This window comes from Melospiza melodia, chromosome 3 (genome assembly GCF_035770615.1).
Source record: "Melospiza melodia melodia isolate bMelMel2 chromosome 3, bMelMel2.pri, whole genome shotgun sequence".
Lineage (NCBI taxonomy): Eukaryota > Metazoa > Chordata > Aves > Passeriformes > Passerellidae > Melospiza > Melospiza melodia.
In genome coordinates, this window is record NC_086196.1 from 123,892,836 (window position 1) to 123,916,373 (window position 23,538).

The window sequence follows — 23,538 nt, forward strand, 5'->3', positions numbered from 1 at the left end:
CAGCACCCTCTCACTTACTTCATATCTCTTTGATCCAAGTTTGCAGTCCATTCTACCAAAGCTGCTCAAGCACAGGAAGGAATTTAACAAAGGGGTCATGCAACAGGTGGAAAGAGGAGGTTCATTCCTGGCCAAAACATGGTGGCATGATGTTACTAAACATTTCCTGGTTGTTCTCTCTTTTGACAGATTTTCTTTTCCTGAGAAGTTGTTAAAGTCAAATATCATCTGTGGGTGTTTCTCCAATCTCACTTATAATGCACTGTATTTTTTGTTATTAGTATGTAATACCAATTATTAATAGAAAGAATACATAATCCTTAAAATGTTAGACAAGAATGCAGATCATTTGGGATTAATTTTTGTTGAAGTTTTGTATAAATCTACCGGCTTTATTCTCCTCTAGTGCAAAATAGAGCATTGTGCGGCTCTTTACCCAGCCTTATATAAGTTTAAGAGTTTGATTTTCTTCAAGTATCTCTGTGTCCATACAAATCCCAGTCTTGAAATTTTCTTAGACTTCATCAATTACATGGAGCCAGCTGGGCTTATAAATAGGAAGATTTTTTCCTTGCCAAAAGCAGATGTAAGGTATAACAGTTGTCATAATCCCTTTCAAATTTCATCACATGACATCATTTTATCTCATGAGATGGCATAAGCATTTTGCAGTTATTTAATTTCTTTGCTGATTTTCTATATTATAACCGTTTTTCATACAGAACTTTTTACTTTTTATACTCCATAATTTTGTTTCCTTCATTATTTTATTGCTAAAAATCAATCTCTTGGTATTTATTGGAATTTACTTTTCACTCCATAATTTTGTTTCCTTCATTATTTTATTGCTAAAAATCAATCTCTTGGTATTTATTGGAATTTACTTTTCACTCCATAATTTTGTTTCCTTCATTATTTTATTGCTAAAAATCAATCTCTTGGTATTTATTTTCTATATTCCTTCAGGTTTTTTTTCTTTGCTTTTACAAGATGTTTTTGTTATTTAATTTTGTTTAATTTTATTTTGTTTATTATTATTGGTTATAAGGCTACCTTCATATTTTGTATTGAATTTTTCTTATTTTCTTATGCATGAAGGCTAATAATTATTTTGTGAAGAATAAAAACTGTTAAAATGCTACCAACCACTTATTTTTAAATAGTTCATATTTATCCTATATAAATATTGTAATTAAGAACATTTTCATTACCAATAAAAATGAAACTTGTATATGACACCAGAATGATGCATATTTACATGAATGAAGGACAAAATGTCCATGGGCAAGGACTCTTCTGCATTAGACATGCCACAGCTTTCTTTTCGAAGTGTCTAAAAGGAAAAATAACCTTTTGTAAAGGCCTATTTTAGTAACACCTGAGAAAATCTCATTATGAAACAGGTATGAAAAGATAGGCTGCTGAATGTAGGATTTATAAATCTATGCAGTAATACAGATCATAGACTTCTATACCTGATAACAGTAACAGATGTAATAGCATTTATAATGAACATAATAGTTCAAGACTGCTACCTTAAAAGAAAAAAAACTGCTAAATTACCCAACTACACATATGATACCCCTTTATGCAATGGTATCTTTGAACATCATGAGATTATGAAGATAATGGAGTGGTCTCAAAATAGAAAGATTATGAGTATTCAGCAGCAAGAATAGTAGTTTTTTTGCAGATCTGTGTCCTTTCTTTCTTTCTTACCATGGGGAGTTAATTCCCAGGGGTGAAAATACAGAAGCAGAGAGAGGAAAATAGTATTAACATACTTGCCTAGCTTTGGAGCTGTGTGGCTAGAGTACTGAAACCCTTTGAAGGCAAAGTTTGGATACAGTAATTAAATTAAAATGAAAACTGTTCTGGGAGAAGGGCCAAAATATAGTTTGTACTCCTTCTGAGTTTAATATTCTTAACTCCAATCTCCTGTTAGTACTATTAGTTAGAGCCCACACTTTTCTGATAACTTAAACAGTGCTGGCCACTCTGCTGCGCAAAGGTCATTGGGACAGGTTCACATGTTCAGCATATTATTAATGGGACATAGCTACATTTTAGATGTTTTCATCCCAATTTAGATAGAAATAGGAGAGACTGAATATGACCCTTTAATGTGAGCGTATAATTGCCATCAGATTGTTACGTTTTTTAAAATTCTTCAACTAAAGGTTTCAGTATCTTTACTCTGTCCTTTCAGCCTAGTCCACAGTATGGTCCGAAATACACTTGAAGATCTTTGGGGAAAGTGAGGACATTTAAGGAAATCATGCACTGCTGCATCATAATCCACATGTCCTTTTGTGATAAACCAGTGTAGTGTGTTGACCCTGGGTAGATGCCAGGCACACACCAAAACCATTCCATCTCTTTCCTCCTCACTGGACAGAGGAGAGAAAATATAATGAGGAGCTTGTGACTTGAGATAAAGACAGAGTATCACTTACCAGATAGAGTCATGGGCAAAACAGATTTGAATTAGAGATATTAATTGAATTTATTACTAAAATATCTGAGCAGAATAATGAGAAGTAAAATAAGACCTTAAAAATACCTTCCCCCCACCCTTCCATCTTCCCCAGCGCTCCCTCCTAGCCCAGTGGCGCAGGGAGAGAGGGAATGAAGATTATGGTCAGTTCACCACAGGTTAATTCTGCCTCTTCTCCAGAAGAGGAGTCCTTCCCCTGCTCCAGCATGGGCAATTTCCAAGGAAGACAGTTCCCCACAAATTTCTCTAATGTGAGTCCATCCAACAGGCAACAGTTGTCTACAAACTGCTGCAGTGAGGGATAATTTTCCATTACTTTCTGTCCTTCAGGAATAGGCTGCTGCAGCATGAGTTCCTCCAAGGGTCTCAAGTTCTACCAGGATCCTGCTCCAGCATGGATATCCTGGATGTCCTACAAGTTCACAGCCTCCTCCCAGGCACCCACCTGCTCCAGTGTGGGGCTCCTCCAAGGGCTGCAGGTGGATCTCTGCACCCCCACGGCCTCCATGGGCTGCAGGGGCACAGCTGCCTCACCAGGGGCTGCACCAGGGGCTGCAGGGGAATCTCAGCTCTGGCACCTGGAGCACCTCCTGCCCCTCCTTCTGCACTGACCTTGGTGTCTGTAGAGCTGTTCCTCTCACATATTCACACTCTGCTCTTCTCTGGATTCAGTTGCAACAGCACGATAACTTTTTCTTCTTCTTCTTAAAACTTTTATCTCATAGATCTTAGCACCATTTCTGTGATTGGTCCAGTATTGACCAATGTCACTTCCATCTTGGAGCTGGCTGGCATTGGCTCTGCTTGACATTGAGAAAGCCATCCCTCTAACCCTCCCTCTACCAAAAGCAGGCCATGCAAACCCAATAAAACTACATGTGTGTGGGTGTAGAAAACTATTCATCCACATTATTTTTACATGTGCTGTCAAAAATGAAAGCAATGGGAACAAATTTCAGACTATAAATGCTATTGTTTTTTTACATTGAATGGCTTCTCTTGTAAGATAAGTTTTCTTTAGAACAACTTTCTCATTTGTAAATATTAGTTTAGCAGCCACTATCTTAAAAGGGAATATAAATATCTGAGAATTTCAGATAAGAATACTGAAGGAGAAAAAGAGTAAAAGAGAGAAAAAGCTTTGTATTTAAGACAAATTAAGGAATTACTAATGCAAAGCTATTGAAAAATTTCAAAGGTATTTAACATAATATTGGGTTTTCATCATTTTCATTATGACTCCAAGCAGAAGCTTCGTATTCTTATTTTGGTTTTCATTCTGTAATCACTCATCTCGATGCAATAAAAATTGCTAGATATATTCAAGGGATAGAAAAGGCTAGTCTATAAATTAAATAGTCCTGGAGGACTCTGTAATCTGTCATCTTTGACCGTAATGCATAAAAGTCTCAAGCATATCATTAAGGACATTTGCTTTTCAAACACATTCTTTGAAAACTAAGGATTTAATGAAGGGTTTTGTTAAATGTATAAGAACAGAAAAGAGTTGACTAGTGATTGCATGTTTTCTTTAAAAAGCAAAAATTCTAAGGCCTACATCTTTGGAATATCTAGTTTTATAATAAACTATTAAATTATTATTAGAAAAATATTTATGGTTAAAGTTTATGACTAGAACTTTGATGTTCGTGTTTAGTTCCTCGTTTTGCTGCATATGCCCTATCTTAACTTTAATACCATTAATTTTATCATCAGAGGGAGGCAACATGAAAAGTATGCCTTCAATCTCTTGTGCACACAAGTAAAATGAAATGCACTAAATAAATATCAAATTTTTAGCAGGAATAAAAATAGGAAAAAACTGACTTTTTTTACAGTGTTGGAGTTCTGATTGGTTCATTTGACTTATTCCAATTTCCCATGACTAGTTAGATGTTGCCCTTGATTTGCTGTACATTTTCTGTTTCGTAATGTGGTTTTAATATTTCATACCAAACTGTATTTGGTATGAAAACAGAAATATTTTCCTCTGTTTGAATTCCTAGGGTGCCGTGGAAAATACATGTGAACCATCAGGAACAAATGTTCTGAAGTTATCCTCAGTAATGAAGCATATGTGAAAGGAAACTTCCATTGGTGAGGTGAAATGATGACTATGAGATCAGCATATTGCATGGTAGTGTGCTTTCTTCAACTTTGCATTGTCAATGGGCAGGTAATATGTGAGAGACAAATGATTACTGAATGGAGAACAGAACCAAAACCTACTGTAATAAAATGGACACCAAGGGAAAATATCTGTTCAGACTTTTACACTGAATGCTGGAATATGAATAAAAGTATTCATGGTGAAATCTCTGAAGAGGATAACCTCAGTATCCCTCAGATATGCCCTTTACAGCTTCAATTAGGTGATAGTCTCTTCATCTCCTCTGAGCCGTCCTTTCAGTCCTATGGAATGAATCTGGTAAATGTCTCCAAGGAAGAATTTATTAACTGCCCTAAAGCTGGTTTTCTTCAAGAGCAGTTGATTTTTGTTTGCCAGATAAGAGGACTGCACCAAGTGGACCCTAACTGGCTTGGTGCTGGAACTCACTACTTTGCAGAACTTCACAAGAGAGGTCCACTCTTGTGCAACATGGGCCTTCGTCTGAACGTTACCGTGAAGCAGCAGCTTTGCCAACAGTCTCGGGGTGCACCGCTGTGCTCTGGGCATGGAAAATGTCTAAGCCACATTTGGGAGAAAACATTTAATTGCCACTGTTTCTCACAGTATTCGGGAACATTCTGCCAGAAGTTTGATATATGCTCCACTAAGCCTTGCCACAACAATGCCTCCTGCACTGAGAAATCAGAACTTTCGGGAGATTCTTATGAATGCACATGTCCTCCAAAATTTTCAGGTATTTCTTTTCTCCTCTAGGGGTAAGCATTACATAGATCTTAAACTTTCCTGAACAGGTGATAAAACAATAGGAACAACACTAGCAAGACTTTTGTATCATTTGATTGCCCATGGCTGCTACCATACCGGCAGGGTCTCTTTTACATGGTGTCACCTATGGGAGACTGTGCAGGCATTTGAAGACAGTTTGTACTTGCAGACATTCATAAATACATTGTAAAGAAAAACAGAACAAGTTCTTATTGTGCTTCTTTCCTACTTAAGCATGAGACATAAATAAATGCTTCTTGACTTACAGAAGTAACTGGTTTACTTTTTTTATTCTGCAGTTCAGGTTTTGAGACCAAACAACAGAAATCATTTGGAGTAAGGTCCCCTGAAAATAGCTGGTTAACCAAAATGGTAGAAAAGAGTGATTTTCTTTAAATGAATAATGATTTCATTCAACCAGTCAGAACTCCCCTCCATTTTCATTAAAAGACCTATCAGATTACATTAGTGAATTTTTTATATCAAAATTTAGGTCAAACCTTAATTAAGAAGAAAGGTCAAACCTTAATTAAGAAGAGCAAGCAAAATAAAATACTTAGTACTTTCTTCCAGATTGTTCGGTCCCCTGAGGTTGTTTTCAAAGGCAATTTGCTAAACATACTGTTATTATCAAATAAAATATGTCACAAATGAAAAAAACAAAAATCGAGTAATCGTCCTAGGAAATATTGCAGCACATACCCAAAACTCATCAGAACAAACTGAATTTGGGTTTGGATTACTGTACCAGAGAATACAACATAACTGGGTAAACTCTTATCTAACCATTACCTTTATTTCATGAAGGAAAAAAATGGATTAAGGAAATTATGGGGATGTTGTTCCTACATTCAGACCAATAGAGGAAGTACCAGAAATATTCATTCTCATCAAAAAAGAATCATTGTAGCTTTTTTGTACTTGTGGAGCAGAACTCCTGAAATGTTCCTCAGTTGTACTGAATTTCTACGGTCTCACAATAGTGATGCTATGCTATGAAGCACAGCTGATGGCTTAGGAATGAGTGAGGTTCATAGAATACACTTCATAGAAATGAAGCTTATGTTGCATAAAGATTGCTGTAATTTATTTTTAATTGCTTTTCAAAGTGCATAATAATTTGGTTACTAATGCATTTGCCAATGGAAGATTATGTAGGTATGAATAAGTTAATGTTGTGAGAATTTTTTTTTATAATTATGAACAGTGTAATAAGATAGTGAAAACATTGATGGTATGCTGCAGTATGTTTTATATGTCCTTTATCATTACTGGAGACTGCGTAAAAGACTTTGAAAATAACAGTACCAAAAGCGTCTGGTACTAATTGAACTCAAATGAATGAAAAAAATTTGGAAGCAATTCTGTTAAAAGCAATCATCATGCTTAATGCTATCAACAAGCAATGCTTAAAACATTTTTTTTAGCCTACATGGGAAAGTTTTAAGTAATGTCATCAGCTCACAACACTGGTCTCATAAATAAACTGGATGCAAACAAGAAGAATTAGGAGACTAAATCACCATATATTATGGGCAGGCCTACACAAGAGTAAGGGAGGAATAAGTTCCTCCCATAACATAAAGTCTATTAGAAATTTGAACACTTTTTGAAGTGTGAATAATGCCATGGTAATAATTCAAGAGGCAAGCATAATTAAATGGTATTTAGACTTGTATGCTATAATAGCATAAACAACTTATAACTGGAATGTAATTTCCAGAAAGCTGCATATTAAAAAAAAATATCATATTTCCACTCCACATAAGGACATCCTTTGTTCTCAATGCTGAAAGAAACTGTAAGTTAAATTCATGTTAAAAAGAAATAAATACTACAGTTCTAGTAGCTCTTCTGCCTTTTAAGGTATATGTAAATTTTTCACTATATGTTAGATGAGGTTAAGCACAGTATGAGAGCATAAAAGTAGATTAATATCTTTCTGCCTTTCCTTAGAAGCTCAGTAAGTTTGGTGCAAACTAATGAACAATGTTGGCATAAATACCTTTCTATCCACTTGCCTATCCATATTGTAGCTATAAATTTGACATTTACAAAATGTTCACCAAACTCCCTAAATATTTACTAAACTCCAATGTTCCTATTATTCCTTTGACACAGGTAAAAATTGCACAGAAATAGCTGGACAATGCCAGCCATCCACATGTTTCAATGGTAACTGCATCAATGTTACTCCAAACACTTTTCTTTGTGAGTGTGACAAGGGCTTTAAAGGTAGGAAACACCTTTTTTTTCCTGTCTTACAATAATAATTTTATCTGTTATAGTAATGGCATGAACTTTTGCTTTATTAAAACATTTATTTTTGATGATTATTGCACAGATTGACATATCCTTAGATTTTGTAAAAATAGGCTTTGTAAAATATAAAAATCAGACTTCCAAATTATTCATTTACTGAAGTAAAAACATATAAATTATAGAAGCTTTTCATAATCAGATGCCATCCACAAGTACCTTTCTTCTATTGGCAGTATAACAGAGGAAGACTCTTAATCACTGACTCCCTGGTTCTCAAATACAGAGTTATAAAGATTCAGAACTCATCCTGGATGGATGAATTTGAATACATTTCTATTCCTAATTTCATTATCCTCTCATAGGTACTAGAAATTTAAGATGGAAATAATCCAAAGAGTCAATAATGTCATGATTTAGGGGTACAACTTGATTAAAAAGAAAGATAAGTGGTTTATTTACTATATATGGGACAAATAAGATGTTTTCATAAGAAAAGCTGAATGAAAAAAATGTATCTAAAACCATCCTCTTATAAACACTTTTTTGGAGGATTAGGATAGCAATGAAAAACTGTTTATTCTTGTGCTTCACAACAGACGTTCAATGTATGGATGTGAGAAAAGTAGTAACACTCAGAAGAACATTCTTTAAGAAAGAGCTAAGTATAAAGCTAGCTCTTGAGTATCCAAAGACAGTAAAATTTTCAAAGTGTATCTTTCTTGGAAGCATCACGTATCTTGTCAATTATAGAATATAAAAAATCATTACATTGAAATGAAGAGTTAAAACAAACAAACAAACAAACAAACCTAATGGAGTTAGAGGGATCAAAGAGATAATCTTTATTTTCATAGTGAAAGACTGAAGATCCTTGTCGATATTTTAATTAAGTCTGTATAGAAATATATTTTTAAAAATTGGATAAACCTCCTGAATTCTAAATTCCTAGTTAATCTGCTTGCTATTCTCCCTTTCTTCCCTTTCTTTCACTATAGAAGCATCATGGTCAGCATAATTCTGAGAAAACTGAAAAAAACCTCACCCTTTTTTCAAACAAAAAAATCCATTAGTAAATTTTCTAGAACTGGTTTTCCACCCCCTCATGGTCCATATCTCTTTAGGACCTTTGCCCTTTCACACAAATTATATAGACACCTCACTTTTGAAATTTTCCCTACAAATATCTTTGCAATTTTGACATACTTAGGGGTGGGAGAAATGAGACAGGAGGATCTTCCAGATACAGTAAATACATATCCATAATGACATGAAAATGGTTTAATATTCTGAACAACTGGAGGGCAAGACACTCTGAACACTACTTTCTAGTAGCTGGTAAGGATTGACAAGGAAAAAAAGGACACTATGAGTGTAACTAAGTGACTTTTTATTCTCCACTTAGCCAAAAGAAAATGGGGAAACCTTTCTTGTTTCTAAGAATAAGTATCTTAGGAGAAGAAGGATTTTAACAATTTTTTTTCTGTTTCTGTAGTATAACAGGACTGATTGACTAACATACAGTATAATTTTACAATTATTTGCTAAACAAGTGTGGTGGTTTAAGTCTTCCTATGGTCCTGCATAAAGGTGTTTGCTAGCACAAAGACAATTTGGAGAATAGCTACCTAAAAGAATACTACTATATGAAAAAGGCATTTTTTTAGGAAAACAGACATTTTCCTATCGTTGCTCTGTTGCAGCTGTATTGTAGTCTCAGCCAAGGTGAGTTGTGTAATTATGAATCTTGTAATTTGAATGCTATTTTAATTGTGTGAAATTGGCAGAAAATTCAAAACATTCTTCTGTCTTGATATTGAACTTCCACACAGAAAACAAAACATACAAGTAAGATTGCATACATTAAGTTTAAGATTTTGTAAACGATGTCCTTTTTTACAAAATGAGTCAACACTCTAGTTCACATGATCCGAAAAAACAATATTAAATATACATGTTAGTCTATATTTATGGGAAATAAATAAAATTATAATAAAGTAAAAATGCTCTGAAAGCAATTATTCAAAATAAGTAAAGGTTGCTGGATCCAAGTTGTGATGTTCACAAAGACAGAATGGGTCTATTAGGCAAGCAATGTAAATTCTCATTTCAGTGATATATTTTTCTTTTTCATTAACTGATTCATTCATTCACTGAGCTCTCAAAACTCTCTTTAGTCTTTACTGAGGGAAGATTTTTAAGATAACTGGAAACAGCTAGCATTAGGTTGTCAGTATTCTTATGATTGAATACTCCGATTCATACCAGAATTTGCATCTTTAGATTTATTAAGAAACATTTAAAGGAAGGGAATATGGGTGAAACAAAGATGGGGTGGGTGCAGAGAGGAAGGCTGATAGTGTGTAAGCAGTTGCTGCTCAGTACTCTTGTCTGACTGAGACCTGCACGGAATCACTGTAGTCTATCCTTTTTATTAAATCTTTTGTTTACTCTCTTTTCATATAATCTCACTCTCTCCCCATCTATGTGTTCCAAGGTTCCAATGCCAGAACTGGAGAGAAAAAGTCTCTGAATTTGGTGTCTGCAATTTGAGTTAGACCACTGGTGACAGTGGTCCTAATAACTTTGGTGCCAGCATTTGGAGTAAATGAGGGCCTCAGCATCAGCAAGCTGAAGGGAGACCACAGATTTTATGAGTGTGTGTCTGAAGAGAGTTCAATTTTGTGCCAGCAAAGGGCATCAGTCTCTGGGCAATGGTGGCTCACATGCCTAGTGCCAATTGAGCAGGGGAGAGTCCCAGCATCAGCAAATGAAGAGGGGAGCAAGGGTGTCAGGGCCTGTGCACACTGGCAGGAGCCACTTGGAAGATAAAATGTTTATATTTTCCTCTAAGCTGGTCTCTGAGTGTGTGTGCAGGTGTGCATGTGCACATGTGTGTGTGCATGTGCAATTCATTAGCACCCTTCAAGCAGGACTGTCTGTTAAGTGGAGGCACAGGATATGGGCATCAATATGAGATGAGCTGAGGTCCCACACTGCTATTGGAAGGGTTCATAAAAATGTTGGTCTTTGTGAATCAGAGGATAAGATTTTGTGTATTGAAGGGGTTCATAAATGTGTCAATGCTTTTGAAATAAAGGGTAAGGGGCTGTGTATCTTTACCAGCCAACTTCCATCCTTCTTAGTCAGAGAGGAGGACTAAAATTTGGCTGTTTGCACATATGTTTTATGTGAGCTCTGGGTGGGTGCTGGTAAAGGCAATGCCTTATCTGTGGGTAGTCTGTGTAGCTGGTTGCATTAGTGTCCTCTGCCTCTGTGCATTTCTGGCATACATGTTCATCTTGGCTGCTGGCTGAGCCTGCAAACAGGAAAGCAGCAGCTGCAGTCATTGGATGGATGGGACTCCCAGGTATTTGGGTGCACTGAGCTGGGATTTAGCAGCTGGGAAGGAGGTTCTCCAGGCTCCAGAGCAAGTGTCTTATATACAAAGAGATGTCTCAACAATTTTGATGGTTCTGTTCTGAAGATGTATAGAAAATTAATGTGACTCATTCATAAACTACAGGAAATAACAATATCTTAGCTACTTCTGTAATGGTACTGCTCAGTATGCTTACCCTGAGTGCATTTAGTGCATTAAGAGGAGTTTTCCATTTGAATATGGTTTGTTGAATCTTTGTGGCATTTCGCTCCTTAGGTGAGAAGATAGGACTGATTAAAAAACAACCCTTTGTGGAGCACCTGAGATTATTTGAGTTTTTTTCACACATTCCTGTAAGAGAGACTTGAATTTCCTGCCTTCCCCTATGGTCCAATTGACCTCTTTGCAGACAACAATGAGTTCCATCCTCACTTAGTGACAGGACATACTACGAGAATGAAGTCGTTTTGCTTGGAGCCACTATGCTAGAGCTTCTATCATACAGGTGCTTCAGTTTAAAACAGTCTGTTTGCTTAATTGATGAATTACACACAGAGTCTTTTGATAAAGGTCACTAATGGAAAGATACTTTTACACATATATAAAAGAAGAAAAAGATTTATTGTTTGCACAATTACTGTTTTTAACAGCCTCATAGTTAAATTTTTCTAATACTAACACTCATTGCCCAAATTAATACCCAAAGGATTCTTAATAGTACCCCTAAAAACATTATGTAGAAAGATTTTCTACTGTCTATGTTTTACTTTGGTATCATGCTCAGCTTTCCAGTGCACCTCTTGGTCAAATCCATCCATCTCCCTCAATAAGAGGGCACAACAATTGCAGCAAGTCATCAGCATTTTGTGGTATTCATTGAGAGGAGTTTTTAATTCAGACTGGAAATTTCTCACCTATCAATCAAGGGATCATCTTAGTCTACTTGTATATGTTTTCACTTCAGCCCTAGATAATTCTACTAGTAGTATTTACTCTTCCAGACACGATGCAGATCAATTCATCTTAGCTAGTGACAAAGGTATACATGAAAGGATTTTGTCAAAACTGCACCAATGATGTGAATTAGGTTGTCTGACCTAAATAGATTTAAGTTTTCACTAATGTACTCTCGTGGCATGATTTCATTACACACTTCCATAGTCTATATTTGAAAACTTCATATTAGTTTTGATAACCTTTCTATCACAATCTTTTCTTCCCTTATATTAATAGATTTACTTTGAATTATAAGTAATTGTCATATTTATTGAGTATATCAACTCAACAGTGTAATGAGTGAATATTTCATAGCACCTTAAAACTGATGAGTATAATTACTCTGGGAAAACACCAGGTAGTCACGATTCTTGTAGTTTACTTTTCTGCATATGAATAAGTTTCTGAAATATTTTTTTTCAGAGAAGGAATTTTTTCACAGCAAGATTATTAATATCATACTTTGCAATGAAATTATAACTGAATAACTTATTTGGGATTAATTCTATTAAATTATTTTATTTTTTAAAATAAGTTATTGTGCTATTTTAGTATGGAGAAACAATGTAGCTCTTGCCAAATCTTAACTACATTAAATATTTAGAGTAATCACATGAACATTAAATGAATGAATTTGTTGTGAAGTTACAGCATCTCCATTTTATTGAGTTCTTAATTCTAACCCATGAGAAATATAAGAATACAGGATTGTATTATCATGCAGCAAATCCGACTGATAATCTTTCCCATCATCTCCTTACAGAGAGAAAATCTCAGCAGTTTTTGGATATTGTCCTTTCCTAGAGTTGTTCACTAGTTATTCTTAAATTTCTATCACAATAATTTTTTAATAGCTCTTCAACAAAAACAAAGTAATGCTTTTGCATGATTTTGCAAAAGACAGTGAGAAAAGATGTATTATATTTACAGATGCTGTCAGCTAATAAATACTGATAATACTGAACAAAAGTAGAAATAATCTGTAGAAGATATTAAAGAGATGGAAACTGAGATATGATGGTAGTGAAATACCCAAAGAATTGTATCCCCCTGAGTTTCCTGTTTTTCTCCACATTTCTTCTGCCAGCTAAAAAACACAAACACAAACATTTTTCCTAGTTATCTGCTAGTATTATGATTATCTGAAACACAGAACTCAGCAAGTGTAACTAGTTGTAAGAAAGAAAAAAACAACTTCTTGTTGTTTGAGTTGTAGTTCTAACACATTTCTGATGGTTTTTGATTGAATGAGGTATTCATCCTCTAATGAAATAATGACATCTAATAACTCTTGTGAGAAGACACTTGGGATGTGGTACTGAGCAGCTCAAGGTTCTGAAGTCCTGATGTGTGTTTCCTGTTCACAGGACACCAAATGCCTTAGTCTTGCTTAAGTAGGGATGCAGGACTTTATCATGGTGTTCTTAGGCCCTAAATGAACAAAAGTCAGCCTGTTCAAAGATACTATTCCATCATCTTTAATACACACTTTCAGCAGAATGGCTAAGCCTGTAAACTCATATTGTGGTTTCCCATGCAAAAAGTTGTCAGAAATATTGTGTTTGAACTTGCAAGGCTCTGCAGATTCATCTCATTTAGCACCAGTCTGTTTCTCAGCTAGATACCAAAAAAAAGTTAAATGTGACACTGCTGTTATAAAAGGCACCAATATACAACTTATTTTATAGATTTTGGGTCTGTGAGATAAAGTTCAGTAGGTAGTTCAGCTATATCAGCTGCAGGAAGTGTGGGAGAGGGAAGGAAGGAAGTGGCGGAAGGAAGGAAGTGGCAGAAGGAAGTGGCGGAAGGAAGTGGCGGAAGGAAGGAAGGAAGTGGCGGAAGGAAGTGGCGGAAGGAAGTGGCGGAAGGAAGGAAGTGGCGGAAGGAAGGAAGTGGCGGAAGGAAGGAAGTGGCGGAAGGAAGGAAGTGGCGGAAGGAAGTGGCGGAAGGAAGTGGCGGAAGGAAGTGGCGGAAGGAAGTGGCGGAAGGAAGGAAGGAAGGAAGGAAGGAAGGAAGGAAGGAAGGAAGGAAGGAAGGAAGGAAGGAAGGAAGGAAGGAAGGAAGGAAGGAAGGAAGGAAGGAAGGAAGGAAGGAAGGAAGGAAGGAAGTGGCGGAAGGAAGTGGCGGAAGGAAGTGGCGGAAGGAAGTGGCGGAAGGAAGGAAGGAAGGAAGGAAGGAAGGAAGGAAGTGGCGGAAGGAAGGAAGGAAGTGGCGGAAGGAAGGAAGGAAGGAAGGAAGAAAGAAAGAAAGAAAGAAAGAAAGAAAGAAAGAAAGAAAGAAAGAAAGAAAGAAAGAAAGAAAGAAAGAAAGAAAGAAAGAAAGAAAGAAAGAAAGAAAGAAAGAAAGAAAGAAAGAAAGAAAGAAAGAAAGAAAGAAAGAAAGAAAGAAAGAAAGAAAGAAAGAAAGAAAGAAAGAAAGAAAGAAAGAAAGAAAGAAAGAAAGTTGGGAAGATTAGGCAATGTCTCAGAGGCCTCACTATGGCATCAAAGCTGACTGCAAGCTAATGGTACCCATCTGTTCTTCAGGTCATTACATTGTTCATTTTGTCATCCTGTAACAAGACTTGTATACAAGATTTGTATAATGAAGTACGTTTTTCAGTCCTGGATATTGCTGGGAAGAAGTCCTATTTCTAAAAAACCCACAGTTCCAGTCAGACAAGTGGCTGAAGAATCTCAGCACAAATATCAACTGGTGATGACTACAGTATCATAGTTTCATTAATTATGACTTTGCAGAGTTATACATCTCGACAGTTAATATCCCATCTTTAAATTTAATTTGCAAATTACTCCATAGCAAGTGCATTCAAGTATGCAAAAGGTCTATTTTTTAATGAAAGAAATAAAATTGATTTAGTATAACTAACAAGGTCAGGCCCATTTACTCTTTTATACTTTAAATACTCTAAAAATCTCATGCTGTTTTTCTTGTGTCTTCTTTTACATTCTGATAATTTAGGCATCTTTTTCTTTTCCAACTTAGAAAATTAATTAGGTATGCTGAAAGAATTCTTTCACTTGACATTGATGATGTGCTTTGGACTAAAATACATATTTAAATTGTATTTTTTGCATAAGTGATTTTAAATAGTTTCACTCGTGAATTAAAAGAGTTGCTTGTTGATAAAGGCCTTACTATATAAAATATTACTGAGTCCTCAAAAGCATGAATTAGAAGAATGTGGTTAATATCTTAACACTCTTTATGACTATACAACTGACAGTTATACAAAGGTTTTCTGGAAAACAGACCTTCCTGAAGGAACTTTACATTTTGTTTACACTAAATTTAGACTTTGTAAAATAACAGGACCTGTGAAGTGCTAAATTACATAGCAGTATGTAAAAAGAGCACAAAACTGGTGGATATTTCAGATGTAGGCATAATTAATTAACTTTTTTATTACTGTTCTTATCTGATCAGAATCAGATTCCATGTATGATAGAAAACAGGAAATCAACATTATTAAACCTTTTAAAGCAAGAAGAGTGGGAATAATGGTGCTGCAGGTGATGCAACTACAGCTTTTAGTGCAGATGAATACAAAAAGCTGCCCAAAGGAGGGCCGTGGGGATGGCAAGGAGCCTTGAGGGCAAGCTGTATGAGCAGGGGTTGAGGTCACTTGGTCTGCTCAGCCTGGAGGAGAGGAGACTGAGGGGAAACCTCATTGCAGTCTACAATTTCCTCATGAGCAGAAGAGGAGGGGCAGGCATCTCTTCTCTCTCGTGCCCAGTGACAGGTCTTGAGGAAGTGGCCTGAACCTGAGTCAGGGGAGGTTTAGGTTGGATATCAGGAAAAGGTCCTTCACTCAGAGGTTGGGCACTGGAACAGGCTTCCCAGGGAGATGGCCAAACACCAAGCCTGACAGGGCTCAAGAAATGTTTGTACCTCATTCTCAGGTACACGATGGGATTAATGGGATTCCCAGGCTGTCCTTTGCAGGGCAGAAATTGAACTCAGTGATCCAAATGGGTCCAACTCAGCATATTCTCTGATTATATTATTCTAAGAATCTCATTTGACCAGGAGAAAAGGAAACACCATCTTTACAAAGAGTTTTCATATGTGCAAAAGCGCCTGTTATTTGATACCATTATTATTTAAGAGGATGTAAAATTAAAAAAAAAAAAGAGGATTAGCTATCCAAAAGTAATCTAGACTCCATCCCCTTTTTTTCAGCATGCTTAGCCATATTTATCATCATATAGAGTGCCTAATTCAAGCTGCAGTTCCAGCCAGCTCCAACCCACCATTACAGGTCACGGCTAAGCCCACAGCAGAGATAGGACCACCTTGGGTGAAATGTACTTGAGAAAGGGCAAAATGCTGCACACGTATAGAGGAATAAAGTAAAAAAAGTGGGGAACAGCTCAATTGATGTAAAGACCAATAAAGGAAGAGGGAGGAGGTACTGCAGGCACCAGAGCAGATATTCCTTTGCAGCTGGTAGTGAAAGCTGTTGTGGAGCAGGTATTTCCCTGCAGGGTGTGCAGCAGTCTGGAATGGTGCACTCAGAATGGCACTGAATGCAGGTGTATTAATATTTTTGGTATATCAAGAAAAGACAATGACAGATGAAAAAATGCCAAGATGCTTCTATTTTTTTTTCTTTTTTTGAGTAAGGTAAAATTAGCTACGTGATTTTGAGTCTAATTATATAAAATATTATGTATATTTTAAATAGGCATTAAAAATGGGTAACAAGATGAATGAGTTAGAAAAATATTGAATAAAATGTTCCTTAAGGACAATAGAACAGTATTTAGGTATGCAGTAATACGTTGTTGGATACCAGAGTGATCAGTCTGCTTACGCAGTTCTGAAGCACAATACCTGCAGAATCAATTCTTTTTTATGTAGTCTTGTATGTACTGTAAACACTTCCAGACCTGCTGTAAGTTATGGACAACTCCATGAGCTCATTACACAATTTTATATCATTAATTGGCCAATTATGTGCATCACACTCCAGTCAGATGTGTTTATTTATTTTCAAAGCCTCTACTTTGAACTATCCAGTACCCCTCCCAGATTCTTCTGCTTATTCAATTTTACATACCTGTCTAGTCTACAATAGCTTACAATGAAAAGCACTGATGTTTAAAAGCTTATCACTGCATATTGTAACACTTTCTCAACTGATTATATTTAGCATCTGAGTCACTATTGAAATTTTTGGTATGTTTTCAACAGTGTTTTTTTTCCAAATTTTAGCAAAATCATAATAAGAAGACAGTAGAGACATTAATTTTGATTTTGCTTGGTCTGCTCTAGAATTGTGTATCTCTCCACTGACAACGAAGATATCGCAGTAAGCAAGATAGTAATTTGCATGTTTCAGCTAAATGCCTAAAATATAATGGAGAAATTCTGCAAGTTTCATTTAATTAGCATATAAAAGGGGATTAATCAAATGGTGTAAATAAATGGGGAAACAGGGAATGAGAAAATGTTTAGACATAGAAGCTAGCTAATTGTTAATTTTAGTTTATTGTTTCAACATCTGCTAGGTGCTTCATGAAAGGGAATATCACCAATATAACCATTTATTAATGAAGTAGATAGTTCTGTAAAAGGTTCTTTTGGGAAAGAATGCTTCTTCTCTTACAACTTTAAAACACACCAGTGTAATAATCTTTATTTAATAATCTATATATGCTTGTATATATATGTATGTATATGTATATGTATATATACATGAAATATGACAAGCAGTAGGAAGCAGCTAGAACATTTCCATATGACCAGAAGCACACATGTATTTTCTTTTCTTAATAGACCTTTACACATACATTATCCAGACTGTTTCATGTAACTCTAATCAGTGTAGAACTCAAAGCATTTAAAGCCAAGATTTAATAATAACTTTTTGTATAATTTAAGAATATAGGATGAGACCACAAAAGAGGACATAGTGGAGGAGTGGCAAAAAAAGAAAAAAAGAGGGAAAAGAGATTTGTTTCTCTAAAACTGAGTTGAGTGTTTATGATACTTCACAGAAGATAGGCTCAGAAGGTGGTATTAGTTAATAAACTGAATAGAAATGAGGATTTAGAGAAACACATTTTAAGTTTCATGATTACTATTCAAAGAGAAAAAAAAATCCCTGAAAACAAAAGAAGAGATAAAATAATGAAAAATAAGAGGAATGGAAGTGGCTGAAATAAAATCAGAAATAATCTTTGCAAACAGGCAAAAGTGAGTGTTTTTAATACTGCTTGTGGTTGGGAATCTAGGGTAGTCAATGTGGCTGATGAATGAAAGCTGCTGAAATATGGCATTCTTTGTTGACCATAAACCACAGCAAATACCAAGCACAAAAGAGCTCTACCTCAGCACAATGTTGGGCTTGAAATGGGAGACATGCCAAAGGCTCCATTAAGTCCATAAAATATATCACTATTCATTTTTATGGAAGTGATTGGATAGTGGGGTGATGGATGAACAGACAGGTAGGTAGATAATACAACAGAGATTGCTCGTGGTTTAACGGTTGTTATTCATATTTAGCAATCACAATTGTATTGGTGAAGAAAAAGCATACAATGCAATATATTGGGTTAATATTGATGAAAAAATAGAGATGTAATATTTCTTTTTGGTTCTGCCTGTGCTGCCATTTCACTTACAGAGTTATAAATTACACTTACTAAGAGGAAAAAATAAAACCCACAAGGTGATATGAAAGCTTAGAACGCATACTGAAATCTCACAAACTCTGACAAAGCAAATATTAAAAATAATAGTCATTCTAGAAAGAAGACAAATTCTGCAGGAAATGATGAAATTGGCATGGGTGATAAAGTTACTGTCACTTTGAACAGGAGACTGTTTAAAATTCTCAGCATTAAGCAAGTGACAAATTTCTAAAAGAAAAAAGTTTGAAATCAAATCCCTAGTTTATGAGCAAAAATAAAAGTTTATTGTTACTCTTTTACAGTGGGTTGACAATAATAGCTTATGAAATTCAAACAGAGAAGGGAAAAACCAGAATAAGATAGAATACTGTGAAATTGAAAAAAAATAGAAGATATCACCCTTACATTAATTCTAGCTGCAACTCCAGTCATTGTTGTATGTCACTGTGCAAGCCAAAATACATCTTCTTCAACGATTTTATGACTGAAATAATGTCAGCTGAATTCCAGGAAACCGTATCCAAACGTCCTAAGTCACTTATCAGGACATCATAGGAGAAAAGAATACAGCTCAGGTGTTTTGACACAAATTCCTGCTTATTCACTGGAAAACTGTAGCCTCACTGGAATTTTGTGTGCATAAATGAGTGGTGTGATAGACATCACATTGATGTATCATATTATAATATGTAGGACATAGCAACAAAAAATAATCAAACTCAGATTTCATGAAAAGGAGTTTATTGATTGAACCTACAGTAGCAAAAGTGTTATGCACAAAAATAGAAACCACAGTACCTGACTGCTTATGTTTTTATAAAAAATTGTGTTACAATGTTCAACTATTCTATATCCCCAGATTTTACTGCATCATTTCATAGGAAAATGTATAAGCTTCACCTTGTGTAATATTAAGAACTTCTGGTGAAAACCCTGTATCAAAACCCTGTATCAATCAAATAACATACTCATCTATAAATGTTCCAAATATTGTGATTTATAGGTCTGTATCAGACACCCACATAGAAAGGTGATTATACTTGGAAATTAACACCTACTGGTGAAGAATGGTTGTTAGGAAAGTGAGGTGTGCAAATATGCATGAGAGATGATCAGCAGTGACAACAACAATGGTTGCAACTTGAGTAAAGAAGTTAAAGCTGTAGTAATGAAATTCGCTAAGTTAGCAGCTAGAATGTTCCTTCAAGAAAATGGATAATTAGATAAATTTTACAGGACGACTTGGTGATCTGGAAGACTAAAGAAATAAATGAGTTAAATGTTATATTTTTAATGAGTTAAAAAAAAAGAGAATATCTTAAAACCATAAAATGTTTGGAGGACTTCCTGGCTTCAGCCTTCATATCCCCAGTTAGCCAATCCTTGTTTGTGAGTATGAAGTAAACCAGAACATCTCATTGCCCCTCTACAGCTTGGGTCAAGATGTTGTCATTAATGCTCCTTAAGGACCTCTCGGATTGCTTATGCCCTGCTACGCTGTTCCCTGAGCAGATATCAGTGCAGTTGAAATTCCCTGGGAGGTCAAAGTCCTGTGAACACAAGACTGCTTCTATCCATCCAGAGAAGGCACCACCCACTTGTTCTTCCTGCTCTGCCAGTCTATGGCAGCCACGCACTTGTCACCTCTACCACTCTGCTTTTTCATCCTCACATCCTTTCAGTCAGCTTATCATCCATATCCAGGTGGAGCTCCATTTCTGCTTTTTACTCACATAGAGAGCAACTTCTCGTCCTTGTCTGCCCTGCTGATCCTGCAGAGCCTGTTTCATTGAAGCATTAATGAAACAAGCCATCCAACCAAGTCCCTGTGATACCAACTAGATTATTGTCCTACAATAGCACAAAGACCTCCAGTTTCTCACGTTATTTTTGTGTGCGGAGGTATCTGAAATAAAGCACTTTGGTATGCTGATTTCCAAAAACAATCTCTTTTTTTTCCATAATAGTGTTTTGTAGGCACTTCCTTGCTTTCATGCAAATGCTGGAGGTGGTCTTGCTTAAGCCATGTTTATTGGTTTTGTGCTCCCTTTCTTTCACATCACTTCAGACTCTAGTCAACCTTGTCTGTCACTCCCTTACAGGCTGCTGATAACCCTCTCTCTCCTCTGCTGGTTTCTAGTTTAAAATCCAAATCAATCATCATTCTGGAAATAACATCTTTGCCCTGCCTGTTCAAAAGGATCCCATGTCTTTCAAAATGTAGCTTGTTTATTGTTATGAAAGTGAATATACAACGTAGTATTTTCAAGAATTTATGGGACTCTGCAGTTCAAGCCTTTTATCTCATGTATTACTTTTCAGTTCATGTATTCCTGTGGAGAAAATTTAATCTGTTTGTATCAATAGACATTGTTACATTCCTGCATAAGTAGCAACTAAACAACCAGAAAATAACTACTCATTCTGGCTTGATTTATTTACTTTAGGATCACCAATGCAGATTTTTGCCACCAAGTAGCATTATATTTTCAGGATGACAGAATCATGAAAAATATTCTGAGTTCAAAATTACCCATCAGGATCACCAAGTCCAACTCTTGGCCCTGCAGAGGACACACCAAGAATCACACCATGCCCCTCAGAGTATTTTCCAAATACTGCTTGAACTCTGTTGGGCTTGGTTCTTTGACCACTTCTTTGGGGAACCTGTTCCAGTGCCCAGCCACGCTCTGAGTGAGGAACCTTTCCTTGATGTTCAACCTACACCTCCCCTGACACAGCTTCGTGTCATTTCCTCAAGTCCTGGCACTGTCACAAGAATGAAGAGGTCAGTGCCTGCCCCTCCACTTCCCCACATGAGGATGGTGAAGATCACAATGAGGTCTCCCCTGAGTCTCCTCCAGGCTGAACTGTATGCTTTATATAGTATAATGTGCTTCTGCTAATACCATATTATATTTGCAATTCAGCTCACTCAATAGCAGTCTCAAGGCAGACTAATTGGAAAAATGAGATATGAAGCAGCAGTGTTAATTGCAGCTAAAATGATTGGAGAGAAAGGAATACTGAAAAAGAAGACTAAATTATACAATGAAAGAAAACTGTAATAGAGTGCTGTAGAGGAAACCAAGAATTTTCAAAGAACTTGTTGGTTCTTATGAATAAATTAAGAATTATTTAAGAAGTTAATAATATTTATTAAAGAAGCCCAAAATTAATTAATATCCCTAGGTAAAACATAAAATAAAGAAATTAATAATAACAGAAGGTTAATATGGTAATATACTTGCTAAGCTAACCGTAAGATGTGAAAGGCAATGGTGTCACTGCTGACTTGTCCACAGCAGTAAAATCAATAAATTAGTATTTTCTGGCAGGAGAGACTCTGTATCATGTTCATAAGTTGCAATGAAGTAAGTTATATTGTTAAAGGCCTTTACACCAAATTGCCTATCATCTATGTGAGATTAAACAGTTGAGCCACAGATGATGACAAGGTAAATATTTTCTTAATGTAAACATGTAAAAATATTTCACTTGGCTTAATCCCCACAAATTAATATTGTGCTGGCTGTCTTCACATACTAGGTCAGACTTAAAAAATAACTTTAAATCTCATCATCAACATCCAAGTGGAAATGGTAATAGTTATATTTGCTTAGCTAAATTATTTGTAGCCTATATGTTACTAGGCTTTTCCAGAAGAATATTTTAAAAATATACCTCTAAAATAAAAATGGGACTAGTGCACAAACACTTTGTTCCACAAAAATTGGATAGTTTTGTCTACACATCACTACCACAACTCTTATGAATCTGTAAGTCTTACTCATTCTTTCTCAGCTCCCCTCATTCCAAAGCTCTGTAGTGCCAGATTTCCTTTGGAATAGTCTAAATCTTAAACTGTTTCTTGTGTTTCCAGACATGTTTTTACAGAGCCATTATTAATTAATTTTGGGAAAATTCAGTTTTATGGCTTCTTTACAAAAAATTAATCTCAGTTTTTTGAAAACATCATAATTTTTCGCCACTGTAAATTATCATGCTATTTTGTGGCCAATTAGTACAAGAAATGCCATAAAAATATTTTGAACTTTTCACTGCGGTCTATTTTTTTCAATCAATTTTTGCTTGAAGGCCTTAGACGAATCAACATAGGTTCTCTGACACAACACATTACTCTTAGCCTTTAAGTTTATACATTGTGGGTGTACTGTTGCCATTCCACTTCAGATTCATCTTTGGCATGTCCATTCAATGCTTCATCAGCCTTCTTTTCAGCCATGTATGTATATATTATCTGATCAGTGAAAATAGGTTGCAGCAGTCTATTACCTGTCATAGAGACACCTGGACACGTATATTTGTTCTTAAAAAAAACTATGTTGTTTTTCGCAGTCATAATTATATTCTGTCACTTTATATCAGCAAAATAATTCATACAGACTCATACAGAAAAAACTGAGATGCTTATTCTGATGACTGCAAGCTTCTTAACTTCCACACATTACATAAAACTGTTTTTGAAAAAATGAGTAGAACATTTCAGAGTAGAACATACTTGAATTCAAAATAATGAATGATGAGTTTTTAATGTCCCAAAACAGAGCTCAAATTCATCTCTTTGTTATCCATGTATATTTTATCAGTTACATTGTCAGCCTAGCTGAATTCTCACACAGATTTCTCTTATTCAGTAGCAATGCACAGATCTAAGTGACTTTTCAGCATCTTCTAGCTCTTCAGTACTGTGAAGATGGATGAGGTCCTTAATTTCCTCAATTTTGATGTGAAGGCTTAATCACTTCTTGTTTTGATCAAAAAAGTTGATGATATATGGCATATATCCTAATATGTATGTAATGATTGGCAAAGAACAGTCTATAGCCCAGAAATTATATAAATT

General features: G+C 35.7%; 1 protein-coding gene across 1 annotated transcript in view; it reads left to right on the top strand.

Moving 5' to 3' along the window:
- Positions 1-4,604: 4,604 nt before the first annotated feature.
- The window catches only part of EYS (eyes shut homolog), a 700,592-nt gene continuing 681,658 nt past the window's right edge, over positions 4,605-23,538 (top strand). Inside the window, exons 1-2 of the mRNA XM_063152992.1 lie at positions 4,605-5,361; positions 7,515-7,628. Coding sequence (XP_063009062.1) covers positions 4,605-5,361; positions 7,515-7,628 — 871 coding nt within the window. The remainder of the gene's footprint in view (positions 5,362-7,514; positions 7,629-23,538) is intronic.